The 20,868-nt window shown below is 47.8% G+C and overlaps 1 protein-coding gene and 1 non-coding gene across 2 annotated transcripts in view; both read right to left on the bottom strand.

The window, feature by feature from the left end:
* Positions 1–20,247, bottom strand: part of LOC149995547 (patr class I histocompatibility antigen, A-126 alpha chain-like) — a 48,958-nt gene extending 28,711 nt beyond the window's left edge. Inside the window, exons 1-4 of the mRNA XM_090259259.1 lie at positions 20,145–20,247; positions 19,614–19,898; positions 19,185–19,463; positions 18,358–18,633 (exon numbers count right to left, since the gene is read on the bottom strand). Of these exons, the coding sequence (XP_090115385.1) occupies positions 18,358–18,633; positions 19,185–19,463; positions 19,614–19,898; positions 20,145–20,208 (904 nt within the window). The 5' untranslated portion in view covers positions 20,209–20,247. The remainder of the gene's footprint in view (positions 1–18,357; positions 18,634–19,184; positions 19,464–19,613; positions 19,899–20,144) is intronic.
* Positions 10,472–10,576, bottom strand: LOC149995548 (U6 spliceosomal RNA). The gene has a single exon (XR_016507986.1). It is a non-coding gene; the product is annotated as a U6 spliceosomal RNA (small nuclear RNA).
* Positions 20,248–20,868: the final 621 nt, after the last annotated feature.

Genomic DNA, 20,868 nt, shown 5'->3' with positions numbered 1-20,868 from the left:
CCAGGCCTTTTATCTCACGGGCTTTTATTACCTTTGAAAGTCATTCCCAGTTCCTCAGGGCTTTCTGGTAACAATCTGAGCCCAAGTATGTTTCCTTTAGGCTTGACATTCCAGTCAAAGACTTAGTCAAAAAAAAAAAAAAAAAAAAAAGGAACCTCTGTTGACAACTGGTCTTATTAGTTCTATGCAAAGGAACTTATGTCATTACTTACTTGTTTAGAATGCCAAACTCTGGAGGGATCAAATAGGGAGAAAAATATACAACGTGAAGGAAAATCTTTGTCCTAATATTCATTGATCTGGCATTTCCATTCTTCATATTTTCATTTTTCCCCCACTAAAAAAATTTTTTGTTTGTTTTTCCATTACAGTTGTCTCACATTTTTAGCCCTCTTGTTTCCCTGCACCCTGTCCCTCCCTTCCACCACATTTAGTCCCCACTCAGTTGCCCCTGTCTGTGGGTCATTCATATATATATATATTTTTTAACTTGACCCTTCCCCTTACACCTTTCTTTTCCTCCCCCCCCCGCCCCCCTTGTTACTGTTAGTCTACTTCTTGTTTACATACCTCTGGTTCAATTTTGCTCATTTGTTTGTGTTGTTCATTAGTTTCCTGTAATAGGTGACAGCATAAGGTATTTTTCTTTTGTTGCCTGGCTTATTTCACTAAGCATAATTTTCTCTAGTTCCATGCATGTTGTTGCAAATGGTAGAAGTTTCTTCTTTCTTTCTGCTACATAGAATTCCATTGTGTAAATGTACCATAGTTTTTTGATCCACTCATCTACAGATGGGCATTTAGGTTGTTTCCAGCACTTGGCTATTGTAAATAGTGCTGCTATGAACATAGGGGTGCATAGGTTCTTTTGAATTGGTGTTTCGGGATTTTTTGGATATAATCCTAGCAATGGAATTGCTGGTTCAAAAGGCAGTTCCATTTTTAGTTTTTTAAGGAAATTCCAAACTGTTTTCCACAGTGGCTGCACCAATCTGCATTCCCACCAGCAATGCACCAGGGTTCCCGTTTCTCCGCATCCTCTCCAGCACAAGTTGTTTGTTGATTTGTTGATGTTGGCCATTTTGACTGGTGTGAGGTGGTATCTCATTGTGGTTTTAATTTGCATCTCTCTGATGGCTAGTGATGTTGAGCATACTTTCATATGTCTATGGGCCCTCTGTATGTCTTCTTTGGAGAAGTGTTTGTTCAGGTCCTTTGCCCATTTTTTAATTGGGTTGTCTGTCTTCTTGGTGTTGAGTCGTATGAGTTCTTTATATATTTTGGAGATCAATCCCTTGTCTGAGATGTCATTGGCGAATATATTTTCCCATATGGTTGGTTTCCTTTGCATCTTGCTGATGTTTTCTTTAGCTGAGCAGAAACTTTTTAGTTTGATGTAGTCCCATTTGTTTATTCTTTCCTTTATTTCCCTTGCCTTAGGAGATATATCAGTGAAAATGTTGCTACGTGGGATATCTGAAATTTTCCTGCCTATTTTTTCCTCTAGGACTTTTATGGTGTCACGGCTTACATTTAAGTCTTTGATCCATTTTGAGTTTATTCTGGTGTATGGTGTGAGCTGGTGGTCTAGTTTCATTTTTTTGCATGTCCCTGTCCAGTTCTCCCAACACCATTTGTTGAAGAGGCTCTTTTCACTCCATTTGATGTTCTTTCCCCCTTTGTCAAATATTAGTTGACCATATGAACCTGGGCTTATTTCTGGGCTCTCTATTCTGTTCCATTGATCTATATGTCTGTTTTTATGCCAGTACCAGACTGTTTTGATTACCGTGGCCTTGTAGTATAGTTTGATATCAGGTATTGTGATTCCTCCTACTGTGTTCTGCCTCAAAATTGCTGTGGCTATTCGGGCTCTTTTTTGGTTCCATATAAATTTTTGAAGTATTTGTTCTAGGTCTGTGAAATATGTTGCTGGTATTTTAATAGGGATTGCATTGAATCTATAAATTGCTTTGGGTAGTATGGACATTTTAATGATGTTGATTCTTCCCATCCATGAGCATGGTATACGCTTCCATTTATTTGTATCTTCTTTAATTTCTTTCTTCAGTGTTATGTAGTTTTCTGTGTACAGGTCTTTTACCTCTTTGGTTAAGTTTATTCCTAGGTATTTTATTTTTCTTGTTGCTATGGTAAATGGGATTTTTCTTTCAGTTTCTATCTCTGAGTTTTTATTGTTGGTGTATAAAAATGCCTTCGATTTCTTAATATTGACTTTGTGTCCTGCTATTTTGCCGAATTCACTTATTAGATTGAGTAGTTTTTTTGTGGAGTCTAAAGGATTTTCTATGTACACTATCATGTCATCTGCAAATAATGACAGTTTTACTTCCTCTTTTCCAATTTGGATGCCTTTTATTTCTCTTTCTTGTCTGATTGCTGTGGCTAGAACTTCCAAGACTATGTTGAATAGGAGTGGAGAGAGCGGACATCCTTGTCTTGTTCCTGATCTCAGGGGGAATGCTCTCAGTTTTTGCCCATTGAGTATGATGTTGGCTTCAGGTTTCTCATATATGGCCTTTATTATGTTGAGGTATGCTCCCTCTATTCCCATTTTGCTGAGAGTTTTTATCATAAATGGGTGTTGTACTTTATCAAATGCTTTTTCCCCATCTATTGATATGATCATGTGGTTTTTGTCTTTCATTTTGTTTATGTGGTGTATCACGTTTATTGATTTGCGAATATTAAACCATCCTTGCATCCCTGGGATGAATCCTACTTGATCATGGTGTATGATCTTTCTAATGTGTTGCTGGATCCGGTTTGCCCATATTTTGTTGAGGATTTTAGCATCTATGTTCATCAGCGATATTGGCCTGTAGTTTTCTTTCTTTGTTGTGTCTTGACCTGGTTTTGGAATTAGGGTTATACTGGCTTCATAGAACGACTTTGGGAGTCTTCCCTCTTCTTGTATCTTTTGGAATAGTCTGAGGAGGATAAGAGTTAGTTCTTTCCTAAATGTTTTGTAGAATTCACTTGTGAAGCCATCTGGTCCTGGGCTTTTGTGTGCTGGGAGTTTTTTGATTACTACTTCAATTTCGCTACCTGTTATTGGTCTATTCAGACTTTCTGCTTCTTCTTGATTCAGTTTGGGCAGACTATAGTTTTCCAGGAATCTGTCCATTTCCTCTAGGTTGTCAAATTTCTTGCCATACAGTTGTTCGTAATAATTTCTTATAAGTCTTTGTATTTCTGTGGTATCAGTTGTGATTTCTCCTCTTTCATTTCTGATTTTATTTATTTGGGTTCTCTCTCTTTTTTTCTTGATGAGCCTGGCTAAAGGCTTGTCAATTTTGTTTATCTTTTCAAAGAACCAGCTCCTACTTTTGTTGATCTTTTGAATTGTTACTTTAGACTCTATGTCATTTAATTCTGCTCTGATCTTGATGATTTCCTTCCTTCTACTTGATCTGGGTTTTGCTTGTTGTTCTTCCTCTAGTTCTTGTAGCTGTAGGGTTAAATTTTTTATTAGAGATTCTTCTAGCTTTTTTAGGTAGGCTTGTATTGCTATGAACTTTCCTCTTAAGACTGCTTTCGCTGTATCCCATAGGTTTTGGGTTGTTGTGTGTTCATTATCATTGGTTTCCAGGAACTTTTTGATTTCTTCCTTGATGTCATTGTTAACCCATTCATTATTTAATAGCATGTTATTCATTCTCCATGAGTTTGAATGTTTTTGAGTTTTTTCCTTGAGGTTGATTTCCAATTTTAAGGCATTGTGATCTGAGAAGATGCTTGATATAATTTCAATTTTCTTGAATTTGTTGAGGCTTGTTTTGTGTCCTACCATGTGGTCTATCTTTGAAAATGTTCCATGTGCACTTGAGAAATATGTATATTTTGCTTCTTTGGGGTGTAAACTTCTATATATATCGACTAAGTCCATTTGATCTAAAGTGTTGTTCAGTGTCTCAATATCTTTGGTGTTTCTTTGTTTCGAAGATCTGTCCATTGTTGACAATGGGGTGTTAAAGTCCCCTACGATGAGTGTGTTGCTGTCTATATCTTTCTTGGAGTCTTTCAAAATTTTCCTTACATATTTGGGTGCTCCTAAGTTGGGTGCATATATATTTATAAGGGTTATATCTTCTTGATGGATTTTTCCCTTAAGTATTATGAAATGCCCTTCTTTGTCTCTTTTTATGGACTTTGCTGTGAAATCTGTTTTGTCTGATATAAGTATTGCTACCCCGGCTTTTTTTTCATGTCCATTTGCTTGGAATACATTTTTCCATCCCTTTACTTTCAGTCTGTGTAGATATTTTGTTCTAAGGTGGGTCTCTTGTAGACAGCATATATGTGGGTCATTCTTTCTAATCCATTCAGCTACCCTATGTCTTTTAATTGGAGCGTTTAATCCATTTACGTTTAAGGTTATTACTGATAAGTACTTATTCATTGTCATTTTCCCCCTTTGTACTCGTGTTCTTCTCTGTTTCTCTCTGTTTCTTTATCTTCTTAGAGCAGACCCTTTAGCATCTCTTGCATTGCTGGTTTGGTGGAGATGTATTCTTTTAGTCTTCCTTTGTCTGAGAAACTCCTTATTTCGCCTTCCATTTTGAATGAGAACCTTGCTGGGTAGAGTATTCTTGGTTGTAGGCCTTTGTTTTTCATTGCTTGGAATATTTTTTGCCATTCTCTTCTTGCTTGTAGTGTTTCTGCTGAGAAATCTGAGGATAGCCTTATTGGGGCTCCCTTGTATGTTATTAGTTGTTTCCCTCTTGCTGCTTTTTGGATTCTCTCTTTGTCTTTGAATGTTGCCATTTTAATTATGATGTGTCTTGAGGTGGGCCTGTTGGGGTTCATCTTCATTGGGACCCTCTGTGCCTCCTGGATTTGCGTGACTCTTTCTCTCCTCATGTGAGGGAAGTTTTCTGTTATTAGTTTTTCAAAGAGGTTTTCTATCCCTTGCTCTTCTTCTTCTCCTTCTGGAATTCCAATGATACGGATATTGTTACGTTTCATGTTGTCCTGCAGCTGTCTTAGAACCTCTTCAGTCTTGTTCAGTCTTTTTTCATTTTGTTGCATTGTCTGGGAGTTTTTGTGTACGTTGTCCTCCAGCTCGCTGATCCGATCTTCTGCTTCCTCTAGCCTGCTTTTAATTCCTTCTATTGTGTTCTTCAATTCAGATATCGTATTCTTCCTTTCCTCCTGGCTCTTATTGATAGCTTCCATGTCCTTTTTGATGCTGGTATAATTCTCAGTAAGTTCTTTATAGTTCTTCTGGAGTTCACTGTAGTTTTTCTGGAGTTCTTTGTAGTTTCCACTGATCTCATTTAGCTTCTCCATAATCCATGTTTTAAATTCTGTATCTGATATTTTGCTCCCCTCTATTTCATTTAGCACTCTTTCTGGGGATTCTACTTTTCCTTTTGATTGGGGGTTGTTTCTCTGTCTCCCCATTTTTGTGATTCCTTTTGTTTGTTGGTGCTTCTTGGAATGATCAGTTCTTCCTGGATCTGCCTCTGGTAGCGTCAGATCATGTACCAGACTGGCCCTAGGCAGCCTGTTGGAGACTTCCAGGGATCTACTGCCTTTGTCTCTCCTCTTTAGTTGTTACTATACTCAATGTGTGATCAGCCGTCAGGCTTAAGGACCGTGGGTGTGGCAACTTAATTCCTGTAGGCTGGGCTTTTATTTCCCCTTAGTATGACACCACTTGGAGGGGGATAGTCTGTCTGCTGTACTGGGGCTGAGTCAGCACTGGCTGGTCCTGGGAGGGGGTTAGTGTAGCTTCCACTTACTCCTCCACCCTCCTGGATCTCCGTCTGTGTTGTCCTTGATGATATTTCTTTAATCTGTCTGGTTGTATTTCAGCTACTTTTTGGTGGATCTTTTTCTCTGGTTAGTTGATTGAGAGTCACTCTGCCCACCTTGTCTTGAGATCTTTTGTGAAGGTGCTGCTAAAACATAATTACACAACCCAGGCAAGAAACCCACACCCTCCAATGTCTCCCCCAAATACAATCCCACTATAGGCTGCAAATGGGCCCGTGTTAATCGTCGTCGTCGGCAGCCGTCTGTTTCGAGAGACGATGGTGTAGCTTCTTAAGAGTCTATCTGCACCGCCGAGAATGGCTATGCAGTCCGACTCGGGAGTGACACGGTATCTGTCTCCTCCCGTGTTGAATCGACATCTTGTGATGACGCTGGAGTGTCCTCTCCAGTGAAGCTGAAGCTACAGAGCCTGGGCAGGGTGATATGGAGGGTCTGCTGTTGCCCATGCAGCAGACCACCCCCTCTCTTCGCAGCTGAAGGGTCCAAGGGAAAGACGGAGTCAATACAGCTTGGCTTCAGGTGCGCCGCAGGAGTTGCCGGTGTTGACTACAACGTCAAACCGCCTTAGGGACTCCGGCTCCGGATTTTCTGTCGGGGTTTACTCCCTTAGCCTTTCCCCAGAAGAGGTATGCCGCAAGGCAGCGGAGGTTTTTTGGAGTCAGAGTTTTCCTTCTCTGATGCTACTACAGTTAGCAAATTCAACAAATCCAACATGAATATCAAAGCTATTATTTTGAGACTTACCTTGGAGGCAGAGGGAAGCAGGAAAATACATGGGCTGTACTCTAAAGGGCAAGCTGGGGCTACAATTTTGATGAGACTTATTAAAGGTGATGATATTCGCAGGAACGGCTAGAGGCATAGGCGTGCCTAAAGTCATGCATAGCCAGCAGTCTGCAGCTAGTTGGGGGTTGGAGATGATAAGAGCTCTGTGGGTGGCCGTCAAGATGTCAGTGGTCTGGGTATCTAGATCTATACCCCGTGGTTTAGGTAACGCCAGAGGGTGGTAATTGATTTTTGGATACAGGCTTCTTATGAGGTGTTCTATTTGTTTTTGCACTTCAATTTCTCTTATTCTATCTTGAGGACCACCACCATCAGAAACATGTACAGGGGCCTTCTTATGCCAGCATACTGGCTTTCCAACAGTGCCTTGGCAAGAGGCCTGCAGATACTTAGTAGACCCAATTGGTGAAGGGTTGGACCCCCAATCTCCTTGGTCAATAGCATTTTGCACTTTCTGTAGTATGGCAGTAAAATAAATGACATTAGAGGAGGTACATTCCTGTACTGACTCATAACAGGTAGAATGCATCTGATTATAGATGGTGGTGCATTCCTAGGGACATGCTCCTGGTTTGCCATTGGTAGCGGGTATGACAAGAGTCTTATTTACACAATACCACCTCTGTTCAGAGACCCCTGCAAAGGTCATGTCATATATGACATAGGCCTTTTTTGTGCCACAATTTTGGTATAGTGACTGGGTGTGGCGTAATTGGTGGCAATACCTCCCCCACAGCTGCAGGGGGGCCCGAATAATGCAAGATAGGGTTCTCCATGTTGCGGCCCCCCAAGGCCACCTTCTATGTCCGGGCAAAAATGCAGTAGTATCCCGAGCAGCAGGATTACGTTCTTCTTGAACATGTCCTGAAATAGAAAATAGGGAAATTTTCCTCAGGGCAAATCCTTGTCCCTGGGTTTAGTTATGCAGTTATTTATTGTGTCAGGCTTGTTATTTATTTGTTTAACCAGACGTTCCGGTAACCATCTGGCAGACTTCATGTCTTTAGAGTAGATGCACACTGATCCTCGGCCCCAGATAAGTACTGGGTCTGGGCCATGCCAGGAATTAGTTAGTGGATCTTTCCACAAGACCGAAGCGAATTGCTTTTCAGTGTTAATATACTTGTGGAGATACTGGGACTCTTATTTCGTAGGAGAAACAGAAAGGAGTTGTTTTAAATGAAGGAAGGGTAATTTTTGAGCTGGAAGTTGATAGAATATTAATATTAGCAATTGGGATCAAGGTTATGTAAGAGAGCAATTAACACTTACACTGTATGTTTGAAAAGGAGGGGAGGGTTACAGTGTGGAGTGAGAAAGTGGAAGTGTATAGTATTAGGATTATATAATCGGTATATACTATATGATTAGCGTGGGAGGTAGGGTAGACACAACAGACATCCAGGTAGACAGACAGCCAGAAATTGAAAGAGAGGGCTGGGGAGGTTAGAAGGTAGGAAATAGATTGAGAGAGAATTTTTTAAGGATAAAAATACAGAGTATAAAATAGCAAGACAGGAAGGGAGAGAGGAAAGAGAGAGAGAAAGTAGAGAAGAGAAGGGTAGGAGAGAGAACGAAAGAAGAAGGGGAGGTAGAAGAGAGGGGACTGGATTAAAATTCTTTTTTAAATTATATATTATAAAAAAGATTAGGAGATTAAAACATGATATAAAGTTTCAAGATAGAGAGAAAAGGTGAATTTAGAGAGAGAGGAATAGGAGATAGGAAAGCAAGAGGATTTGGGAGGAAAAGAGCTCAGAGGAGGGAAGGAAATCAGGAGGAAGAGGAGATATTAGGGAGGGGAGGATTGAAATTGAAGAGTTGACAAAAGATAGGATGAAGGAGAGAAATACGAGAGGTAGGGAAAGAAGTGGGGGGATGGGGTAGAAAAAGAGAAGGGGTAAGAATGGGAGAGTAAAGGGAGAGGGGGATAGATTAGAATTATAATTTGAATATTAAGAGATTAGAATATAAAGTGTAATAGGGAGAGAGAGAGATTATGTATAGGGAGAGAAGGAAAATAAGGACAAGAGATGAAAGAAAAATGAATGTAGACTGAAGGGGGACAAAATAAAGAAAGAAATTTAATAAAGTTGAAGATGCGTAGCGCAGAGAAAGGAGAGGGTGAGAAAGGGAGAGAACTTAAAATTATAAAATTAACTGAGAATAGGATGCAGGGGAGAATGCTAAGGGGAGAGAAGGGAGGGAAGGGGAGGGGAGAAAAGGAGTGAGAATAAGAAGGGACTGACGGTAGGGGTAGTTAGAGAGAGAGTGAGAGATAAAAGAATGAGGATTTTAACTCAATTCAACTTTTAGGCACAGTCTCTGGGTATTTTTGGTTTGTTTGTTTTTTGGTTTTTCCTTGCTTCCTTCCTGAGTCTGCTCCTATTCAAAATTCCATGAGTTTCAAATCTTTTCTGGTTGGTTGGCTGGCTGTGGGAGGGTTCTGCTTGATTCTGGGGTTGCTAGTCTTTTTTTCTTGGGCCTACCACCGCTCTGCTGTGAGCTGCCTTTAGTTGTCCCCTCCTGAGGCAGCCTCAGCCCTCCTCAGGCTTGTCCAGCTACTCCTTCCCTCTGTTGGTCCAGCCTGTGCCTGCCAGCAATCCCCGCCCTGCCTCCAGTCCTGTCTCTATTCCCCGGCTACAGCTTCTGCTCTCTTCCCTGTCTATATGCCTGCGCACCCCACCTCTCTCCCTGTCTCAAGATCGTCCTTTTGTTCTGCAGGACTCTGGCACAGTCGGTGAAAGTGCCGGGCCCAGTGGCCCTTTCCTGCCCAGGGCCTCTCCCCTAGTCTGGAGCTCTGCAGTGGCTTTCCTGCCTGTGCTCTTCTCCTTGCCCCAAAACTGTCTCTATTCCGAGCTACCGCTTCCGCTGGCTTCCCTGTCTATCGGCCTGCGCGCTCTATCTTTCTTCCCGCCACAGCACCGTCCCTTTGTTCTGTGGGATTCTAGTGTGGTTGGTCAGCGCAGCACTCTCCTGCCCCGGGGCTCTCTGCCGGTCTGGAGCTCCGCAGCAGCCCTTCCCTGCGGGCCCTTCTCCTTGCCCTAAAACTGTCTCCACTCCAGAACCTCCGCCTCCGCCCTCTTCCCTACCTACACACCCTGCGCGCCCTATTTCTCTCTTAGCCCCAAACCCGCCTTTTGTTCTGTGGGATTCTAGCGCGACTAAAGAGCAAACACTGATTTCAAGGACACAGTTCTCCCCCGGTCCGGAGTTCCGCAGCAGCTTTTCTGTGCTGCCGTTCTCCTTGCCCCCAAACTGTCCCTTTGTTCTGTAGGGCCCTAGCGCAAGTGCTGGGTGCGCCCGGGATGCCGAGCTTTCGGTCGGAGGTTGCAGCTGAGGATGTTTCTCTCTAGACTCAGATCACACAGTTTCTCCCAGTCCTGATTGTTCACTGTTCTCTCCCTCCTCTGGCTTTTTCGGCCAAATCCTCTCCCTAACTCCCTACAAGAATTCCCTCCCGGCTAGTGAGCTCTCCGGCTTGATACTGCAAACGCACGGAGTCTCAGAATGACTCAGCCTGCAGTTTGTGATAAACCCCTCCACCCCCCTCCACGCTGCTCCCATGATCTCCTCCCCATTCACGTTATCAGATATTCCCACTCACTCAGTCATTCCTCCCCGAGTTTGTTCCTCCTGGATTGTCTCCTTAACAGGAGCGAGCTGAGAACACTGTTCCTACTCCGCGGCCATCTTGGTCCCCCCCTTTGCCCATTTTTTAATTGGACTGTCTGTTTTCTTGGTGCTGAGTCCTATAAGTTCTTCATATATTTTGGAGATCAATCCCTTGTGTGAGGTACCATTGGCAAATATGTTTTCCCATGTGATTGGTCCCCTTTTCATCTTGCTGATGTTTTCTTCTGCTGAGCAGAGACTCTTTAGTAAAAATATGGAACGCTTTGCGAATTTGCGTGTCAGCCTTGTGCAGGGGCCATGCAAATCTTCTGTGTCATTCCAGCTTTAGTGTATGTGCTGCCGAAGCGAGCGCGAGGTGAGGTATTTTAAACAGTCAGATACAGCTTCTCGTATTTCCAGGGACGCTCACTTGAGCTCTAAGGGCCTGGTTCTTGAGTTTGGCTGCTCGTTGAGATTTTCGGGGGGAATTCTAACAAAACACTGTTTCCTAGATGAACAAACGAAACACAAACAGACTCATAGACACGGAGAACAGACTCTTGGCTGCCAGACTGGACAGGGGGTGGGGGACTGAGGGAAAAGGTGGAGGGATTAAGCGGTGCAGGTTGGCAGCTGCAGAACAGCCCCAGGGAAGCAAAGTACCGTGTAAGGAACACGGTCAATAATATTGTAATAACTAACGATCGGCCCACGTGGGTGCTGGACCTCTCAGGGGGCGTCGCTTTTTAAATTAAAAATATGTCTAATCACTATGCTGTACACCTGGAGCTGACATAAGATTCACTGTCTACTGTAATAGAAAAATAAATCTAAAAACCCAGTTTCTAGCTTAACACCTGTGGGTATTTCTGGGCATTGGGACTATTTTAAAAAATCCAAAAACAGCAAAATTTAAACCACCAGATTAGTGAAATAGTACTTAGTAAGTGTTTACTGTGCAGATAGGAGCATTTCACACACCGGAACTTTTCAAATCCCAAACCGACGCGAGGCTGGGAGGCAATGAAAATACAGGGCGGCTTAGAGGGTGAAGACGGGGATGTTGTTCACTCTTTACAGGGACTGATCACTACGGGGGGGGCAAGGTCCCATAGCGGGGCATTTGGTTAACAGTGCGTGCCTGATACCATGTTTAGGAACACGACTTAAAGTTTCCTTTACGGTTACCAGAGGCATTTTACAGGAAGTGACCTGTGCTCAGGCTGGTGGAGTGAGGTAGACTGGGTTTTGCTGACATGGCTTAAATGGTTTCGTATCAGGAAATCTTCTTTTTTTAACTTTATTTTTATTGTTGATACTATTACGGATGTCCCCATTTTCTCCCCCTTTGCCCACCTGCAGCCCGTCCTCATCCCCTAACCTTCTTTCTGGCCATCACAGCCCTGTTGACTGTGTCTACGGGTAATGCATGTACGTCCTTTGGCTGATCCCGCCCCCTTCTTTCATCCAGTCTTCCCTTCCCCTTCCCCTCTGACAGCTGTGAGTCCGGTCCATGTATTCGTGCCTCTGTTTATATTTTGTTTTTCAGTTTATTTTGTTCATTAGATTCCACATATTAGTGAGATTAAATGGTATGTGTCTTTCTCTGACTGGCTTATTTCACTTAGTATAATAATCTCCAGGTCCATCCATGCTGTCACAAAAGCGTTCCTTCCTTTTTACAGTTGCATAGTACTCCACTGTGTAAATGTGACACCGGGTTTTTTTATCCACTCACCCACTGATGGGCAACAGCAGACCCTCCATATCACCCTGCCCAAGCTCTGTAGCTTCAGCTTCACTGGAGAGGACACTCCAGCGTCATCACAAGATGTCGATTCAACAGGGGAGGAGACAGATACCGTGTCACTCCCGAGTTGGACTGCACAGCCATTCTCGGCGGTGCAGATAGACTCTTAAGAAGCTACACCATCGTCTCTCGAGACGGACGGCTGCCGACGACGACCCACTGATGGGCACTTAGGCTGTTTCCAGCACTTGGCTATTGTAAACAGTGCTGCTGTGAACATATGGGTGCATAGGTTCTTCAGAATTGGGGTTTCAGATTTTTCAGGTATAATCCTAGCAGTGGAATCGCTGGGTCATAAGGCAGTTCCATTTTTAGTTGTTTGAGGAAATTCCACACTGGTTTCCACAGTGGCTGCACCATCTGCATTCCCACCAACAGTGCACTAGGGTTCCCGTTTCTCCGCATCCTCACCAGCACCTGTTGTTTGTTGATTTATTGATGGCAGACATTCTGACCAGCATGAAAATAAATAATAGAAATGCTGAGTTAACATGTGTAAATTTATTAGAAGTTTTAGTACTATTTACTGTCCCATGGAAACATCACTGCTTTAACGTCCACTCCAAATCCATCTGGCCGCACTGCAGTGCTTTCTCATGGGTTTCCTGAATCTGTCTTCCTCTGAACTAGAAGGGGCACTACTCTGAGTATGCATGTGTTAGCCGTTTGTTACTTCTTGTCTCTATTTCCAACTTTTTATAGTTAATGTGTAGTTTGCATTTTCTCGGTGATCAGTAAGAGTTTCTGGATTAAGGTTAATTTTTGTAATTTCTAAAAATGTGTGGGAGTGACATTGCTTAGTAACATAAACTAGGGTACGATTCTATAACACATGCTCTCTACGCTCCTCTGTGTGCTCACCACCCCAAGTCACATCTCCTCCATCACCATGTATCTGACCCCCTTACCTTCTCCTTCCTCCCCCACCCCCTTCCCTCTGGTGACCCCCACACTGTTGTCTGTGTCTTTGAGTTCATTTGTTTTGTTTTTCCCTTTGATGCTTTTGTTTCATAGCTCACATCTGAGTGAAATCCTACAGTTCTTGTCCTTTTCCATCTGACTTACTCTACTGACCATGATACTCTCAAGATCCATCCATGTCGTCACAAATAGCAGCATTTCATCTTTTTCTTTAATCCTCACCCACGGACATGTTTATTGATGAGAGAGAGAGAGAGAGAGAGAGAGAGAAAGAGAGAGAGAGAGAGAGAGAGAGAGAGAGGAAAGAAAGAGAGATCAATCTGTGCCTCCCGTACACATCCTGACGGGATCAAACCCACAACCTAGGCATGTGCCCTGACCGGGAATCGAACCCCCAGCCTTTTGGTGTACAGGAGGACACTCCAAGCAATTGAGCCACCTGGCCACGGTGAGGTTTTTGTTTATTTTTTTGAGAAGTTAATTAACTGATTTTTGGAGTGGCTGGACCATTATGCATTCCCACCAACAACAGTAGTTCTAACTAGAGTATAATGGCTACAACAGTCAATAAACATTGGTATACCTCCATGCTATTAATTTTAAAAATAGAATATTAAAAAATGCTGGACTGCCTTAAAGGAAGACCAAAGGAGTAACAAAGAGAAAGAAGCTAAGAGAACAAATAGAAATGAAGCCCTCAGTCTCTGTATTTCAATTGTGAACACTAAACACCTGAGATACAAATACAAAGATGGTTTCTACAGCTTCCTTAATATGATTTCACCCACCCAAGTCACAGACTTTACTGAGGGTCATCCGTGCAAATAAAATCCAGGTTGAAGGGGAATCTAGCCCTGGCCGGTGTGGCTCACTTGATTGAGTGTCATCCTGTAATCAAAGGGCTGCAGGTTCAATCCCCCATCAGAGTGAGAATGAGAGGCAACCAGCTGATGCTTCTCTCCCATTGATCTTTTCCTATTTCCCTTCCTCTCTCCCTAAAAATGATGAAAAAATGTCCTTGAATGAGGATAAAAAATTTTTTTAATAAAAATTAAAAATAAAAGAGAAACTACCAATTAGACAATATCCAGATTCTGTGTAACATGACAGGATTTTGGAGAAATATGAGTGAAATAAAGATACAAAATAATGTAGAAAAACACTTTTTAAATCTGCCAGGTTTTTTATCTTCATCTATGAAATCAAATCTACACCTGCTGTGTAGTAATATTTTTCTGGCCGGCGCTCAGTCCCTGAGCCCCACCAGGTAGGGCACGATTGTGCTGTCTATATATTTAGCATTTTAACTGAATTCAACAACGCGGGAGCCCTAGGATCCCTGAGGATCAATAGGACGGGACTAAAAGTGGGAAAACATGCAGACAAGCATGAGCGGTCTGCACTAGCCATGGATGAGAATATACTAATGCACTGACATAAAAAACAAAAATGGAATGCAGTGAATAAAAGGTGACCAAGGGGACCCCCAATATCGGGACGGTGTGGGCGGCTCTGGTCCCTGGAGGCCTCTGTGGGGGCTGCGGGGGGCGTGGATGTGCTGCCGCCTCTGATGGTGTCTGGGCAGGTGACGCACCGCGGAGACGCTGGGTCAGACCATGGGGACGAGGAACGTGACATCAGAGACCGACCACAAGATGGCGCCCTCAGGCCCGCCTGGTGACAGTGATGGCCATTACCGAGTCACCCCTCACGAGCAGAGGGCAGGAGTCTGAGAAAGTGTCCCATGTCCCCTGAGGAGCAGCCGAGCTTAGTCATGACATTGTTGGGGTGGAGGGACCCATCCAGGAGCGCTGGTCACCGTGTTTCCTGCTGGGCCCTTCCTTCAGCTCCTTCTCTTGTCTGAGCTCTGTTCCCAGGTCTCTCACACTGTCGTCCCGTGTGACCCCGGCTGGTCTTCCCGTACGTTCTAATGTCTAGTACCACAGTCCTGGCTGCTCTTGGCCTCAGGTCTGTTCTATGGCTTTTCCTGAAATAAAACGAGGCCCCAGTATCCCACACACAAAACCTTCTACGTTTACATTAGAGAAGTCTGGGTTCTGACAGTCCCCTCCGCGGTCCTGGGATCCGTCTGCTGCTTCAGCAGGGTTTGGACGAACCGACACGGACCCGCCTTCTCCCCAGCCACCCTCAAACTGTTTTCCGTTCCCCACCTTCGGACCCACCTCAGCCATCCTCAGCCTCTGAGACCAGCCAACAGCGTTTTGTTACCATAATTCTCATTGCTGATCAACCATGAGCTCCCGGATGTGTCAGAACTATCCCACAAGGTGGAGGCCGCCGTCCACCGCCCGGCCCCCCTGCACCTGCAGGCCTCCCGCACCCCCTCCCTCTGGGCTCCTGTTTTGAAAGGGACAGCGTGGCTCTGCAGGGCGTGAGCCATTTCTGAGAGTTGGCCGGGGAAATGCATGACGGTGCTGAGCGTCTCTTAAAGCTGCAAAAGCAGCGCGGGAGCCGCGTTCTTTTCCAGGACACGCTGGAGTCTTCCAAGATGATGGGGTCAAACCCAGGACGCCAGGGAAGCCGCCTTGGCCGTGGAGAAGCCCCTGAACCAGGCCCCGCTCTGCCCACACAGCCCCTCAGGCCCGGGTCGCCCTGGAGAAGCACATCCTGGACGAGCAGGTGAAGCTCATCAGGAAGATGGGGGACACCTGGCTCACCTCCCAGGTTGGCTGCTCCCAGGCTGGGCTGTGCCGGGCCAGTGTGTCTTCTAAAGACTCCCCCTCAAGCACCACCAGAAGCCTGTGGATCCCAGGAGCCTTTGGGGGGCCCCTCTGCACCCCGTTGTCTGCCTTTTGCCTGAGACTCTCCCTGAAACCACGGGACACCCTTTGAACCACCCAGGAGTTCTTTCCCACGCATTGGACCAAATGGAAACAATACAGCTGTTGCAGCAAATAATAATAATAATAATAATAATAATAATAATAATAATAATAATAATAGTTTTGGGTTCCATTATTTGTTCCAAGAAATCTCTCAGGAATCATTGCAGAGTTAACGTTCAGAGATTTTCATTATGCTGAACTGAGACCCACTTTCTGAACCTTCTACTTGACTACCCCTCACGGGAGAGAAGACGGCGGTACCTTCTGTATCTCATGACAATACGTGACCTACCTCTCCTTCCCCAGAAAAAATATGTAAGTGTGGATTTAAGTCCTTTCCCCACCTGGGCCCTATCCTGTCACTGAGCCACGTGGTCCCGAATGTGTCTGAGACCAGGATGGCTTGTGGGCTGGCTACAAAACACTCATATTTCTCCACAAATGGCTGTCAGAATGTTGGGCATGAAGAGCAAAGTTATCACTTTTTTTCATGTAAAATAATTATTTTTATTTCTTTATATTTTTTCCATCACCATTTATCCACCTGTACCCTCCCCACCCCCACACAATTACCACACTGTTGTCTGTGAGTTTATAATTTAATTTTGGTCAACATCAAATATTATGTTAGTTTCAGCGGCAAAGCACAGTGATGAAACATTCGTACACCTTATGAAGTAATCTCCCCAGATCTCTAGTACCCATCCGACACCATTCGCAGTCACGACAACATTATTGATCATATTCCCTAAGCTGTGTTTTATCTGCACCTACTATGGTGGAAGGGCCACACACACCCCAGGCTCGGCTGGAAGCCGCTCTGTCCAGCAGAGGCTTCGTGACCACAGCGGAACAAACTTTTACCCAGGACACTTTGTTACGTCTGGGGGAAGGAAGTGACTGCCTCCCTAGTGGAGACCAGCAGCCAAACCTTCATCCCTCATGCCTTTTATTGAGGAGGATACATACAAGAGATACAAGGTTAAAATTCATAAACCGTCTATCGCATTCAGGCGTTTGACAGTAACAGGTAAAATACAAAAATCTGTGAGTCACACAGACTGAAGTACAAAAATCTGGCAGTCACACTGACTGAAATACAAAAATGTGAAAGTTACACTGACTGATTAGCATCAAGGTCTATAAAACATTCGGACCAGGTGCAGGGTCCCATACACTCCCTGCTAGAGACAGCTCAAACCACATTGCTGATAAGGAAAGCAGAGCAAGCTCTAAAGCACCATGGGCTTAACAAGTGCCCTTTGATCCAATTCCCATGGCAACCCTCTGAGTGGCTGTCAGTCATGTTCCGCAGCCTTATGTTGAGACTTAGAGGCAGGCGCGGCCAGGACGCTGGTGGCTGGTCATGCTCAGGCCGGGGCTACAACTCCCTAAACCACGAGGAGTGGCTGCCCACACCCTACTAATAAGTAGGTCCCTGGGGGAGGGGGGCCTGGTGACCAGCTCCTCACACGACGCTAATAAGGATGCAGCCGCGGTCCGATGCCGGATGCAGAGACAGCGGTCAGGGATGCTTCAGTCCCAAGGGGAGGCCTGAATGAGCTTCAGCACCAAGTCCCCTACAGAGCAGCGACGTCACGCTGGGAGAGAGTCACCGTGAACACATTCAGGTCAGTCTCAGAGGCGCTCCTCCTCCCGCAGCCCCCCGTGTGCTCAGGGTGTCCCACTCCGAGAGTCCTCGACACCCAGCTGTTCCCCTCAGGCCCAATGCCCCCCCCTTCCTGCCCTCAGGGTCTCACCGTGAGGAGCTGTGAGGGGCACAGTGGAGTTCCAAGGGCTGTCGCTGCCTGGGGGAGAACACGACAGCAGAGCTGTGGGCAGGTAAGTCCCCCTCACAGGCTCCAGCCTCCACTCTCCCGGGGTCCCAGACAGCCCCTGCCCGCACACAGACTTACAGGCAGCCTGGGTGTAGCTCTCCCTGCCTCTCCCTGTAGGAAGAAAGGGCTCTGTGAGAAGTTGGGGCAGGGGGATGGCTGCATTGTGACCCTAGAGGAACCCCGTACCCCTAAAGTGCATGGAAGTTTCCAGAACTGTGACTGAACACCCAGGGTAGGACCAGGAAACATGGGGAAAGTGCATGTGTGGGGACTGGACCTACAGCCTGTCTGGACGTCTGTCCTCAGCAGGGACCTTCCCCTCTGACCTGTGACAGCTGGGACTCAGTCCCATCGCTAGTCATCAGGGATAGATTTGTGCTCCACTGTCCCACGGGCCTCACTGAAGACTAAGTGTCAGCGAATAGGACCGATGGGCACGCACCCGTGTGGGGATGCCATGGGGCACTGACCAGGCACAGCACAGTCCCCCGGGGCTTGACCCCCAGGGACACAGGACACGCAGCCCGCCCCGCCCACCTGAGCGCTTCCTCCTCCACATCACAGCTCCAGCGGCCGCCGCCCCAAGGAGACCCAGGAGAGTGGCGATGGCCGCAGTGATGACGCCGGTCTGAGCAGGGGGCTCTGCGAGGGGCAGGAGAGAGGCCAGCCTCAGGCCCGAGTCCTCACCCCGCTCAGGGACGCCCCGAGACGAGGCGCTGTGCCCACGCCCCCTCCTCACCCCATCGCAGGGTCAGGGGCTCCGGCAGCGCCCCGTGCTGCACACTGCACGTGTATCGCTGCTCCTCCCCAGGGGGCAGCGCCACGGCCGCCCACTTCTGGAAGGTCCCGTCCCCCGCAGGCCTGGTCTCCACCAGCTCCGTGTCCTGGGTCTGGTCCTCCCCGTCGCGCTGCCACGTCAGGGCGATCTCCGCGGGGTAGAAGCCCAGGGCCCAGCACCTCAGGGTGACCTCACGGTCAGAGACGGGGTGGCGGGTCACGTGTGTCTTTGGGGGCTCTGAGGGGCAGGTGAGGACATTCGGGAACTTTGTGTTGGTCATGGGACACTCCAGCAGCGCTCACCTGACCACCCTGAACGAGGACAGGACAGCTGGGGTGGGGGAAGGGAGCGCATAACCCAGACACCAGCCTCCACAGGGGCACCTGGGATAGTCTCCCACTTCTTGGAAAGTTCCAGAATCAGGGCGAGAACCTAGACTAGGCGTCTCCAGGCTCTACGGGGAGAACGCAGACTTAGGTGGCGGCTGAATGACTCCGCAAAGACGGCACCAGGCGGCCACGTCTCAGTCCGAGAACGAGGGAGAGCGTGCGGGTCACCCGGGGGCCGCAGGGTGTGAGGGACCCGCTGTGCGCTCTTTCAGGGAGAGGACAGGCCCCTTATTGTCCTTCAGAGAAAGCGGGGTGCGTGGGTGAGTCACAGCATAAGGAGAGCTCGGGGTCCCTTCCCTGTGCCCACCAGGAGGGGGTTCCGACACTGACCCCCTTTCAAACTTTCCCTGCGGGAAGCCCCCCGCCCCCAGCCCACAGACGAGGCCCCCGCCTCGGTACCTGCCCGCAGCAGCGTCTCCTTTCCCTTCTCCAGGACGATGTGGAGCCAGTAGTTGCAAAACTCCTCCACCTGAAGCCTCCAGATCTTCACCTCAGAGTCATCCATCAAATTGCGACCCACGGGGACCTGGATCGCCGTGTCGGCCGTGGTCCCGGAGCTCAGGTCCACTTTCAGGGCGATGTGGTCGGTGCCGTTGTAGGCAAACTGACTCTCCCCGCGGCGGAGGCGCAGTTCCGACCCCACGATGCAGCCACTCATTTCCTGGACGATGTGCGACCCTGACCCCGCCCCTAGGTCAGCCCCGCTCGCTTAGCCCCGCCCCCAGGACAGGTGTGCCCCCTAACCGACTAGTCCCGCAGCCTCGGGGAGACCCGGGCCGGCCTGTGGGGATGGGCGTCCTGCACGGGACCGGGGCGCGCGTGGCTCACCGTCCTCGCTCTGGTGGTTCTTCGCGCGCTGCCTGTTCAGTATCGCTCGGAACATGTGTTGTCTGCCCTTGAGGAACCGCGTCCACTCATCCCAGAACTGGGGGTCCCTCTGCTGCACCCACTGCAGCTCCAGCCACGGTACCCGCGGCTCCATCCCCGACCCCGCGGCTCCGCTGTCGTAGCGCAGGAACACCGTGTCGTCCACGTAGCCGACGCCGAGGTACCGGGACTTCCCGCGGCCCGGTCCCCACACGAAGGTGCCGAAATAGCTCAGGGTGTGGGTGCCTGGGGGCGGGAGGACGCGCGTCCTGGGTCCCGGTCGGCCGTAGGGGCATCGGGCCCGGGGACGGAAAAGGGGCGATGGCTGAGAGGAGGGGGCGGGAGAAAGGGTGGGGCGGGGTCGCGGCGGGCGTCGGGGGTCCCTGGTCCGGACCCGGGGTGTTGGAGACGCGCCTTCCCGGCTCCCGTGCCCCCGCCGGGTCCCCTCAATCCTGCCCCGCAGAGGCCGTTCCCTCCCGACCCCGCACGCACCGGCCCAGCTCTCGGTCAGGACCAGGGCCCCCGAGAGCAGCAGGAGCAGGAGTCGGGGCGCCATGACGCACCCCGAGCGTCTGGGGAGAAGGAATTCGGGTTCTAGGTGAGACCTTTATACCCGGAACCACGGTGACGCTGATTGGCTCCTGAGAGTTCGGACAGCCAATGGGAGTGAGAGATGCGTGAGCGTCATAAGTTTCCAGGCAGAAAGACCCGTGAGATGCAGAGGGGAAGCCCGGGGGATATAGGGACACCCCAACAATGAGAGTCTCCTCCGCAGACCCGGTCCTTTGGCTGAGACCCTGGGAGCCAGGCCTGCGGACCCCGGACGCTGCCCTGACCCCTCCTCCCGCACAGAGATCTGTTGTAGGAAGACAGGTCTCTGGGTGGGAAACTCTCATGCCCCTCCGCCCAGGTGTGGTCCCATGACCCAGGAGACGATGAGCAGCTCTTGTCTCCGCCTTCAGCTCTAGGCCGTGGAGGCCACTGAGTCGTGGAATCCTGGGAACAGCGGGTTCTGTTGAGTACTCCGTCTGCCTCCTTGTTAATAAAGTCTCACAACGGAGCTGGCCTTGAGGATTAGTGGGTCTGCCTTGCTTCCCTGACAGGTGCTAGCTAAACCAGGAGTTACCCTGGCCGTATTTTACATATTAATGATACTGTGTAAGGATTCTTTCACTTGTAAAATTCTCCTGTTCTTGGCTGGAATGTCTCACCCGCC

This window comes from Furipterus horrens, unplaced genomic scaffold, assembly GCF_987537825.1.
Source record: "Furipterus horrens unplaced genomic scaffold, mFurHor1.1.pri manual_scaffold_13, whole genome shotgun sequence".
Lineage (NCBI taxonomy): Eukaryota > Metazoa > Chordata > Mammalia > Chiroptera > Furipteridae > Furipterus > Furipterus horrens.
Note: the sequence above shows the minus strand (reverse complement) of the source record. Positions and strands in the feature narration are given on the sequence as shown.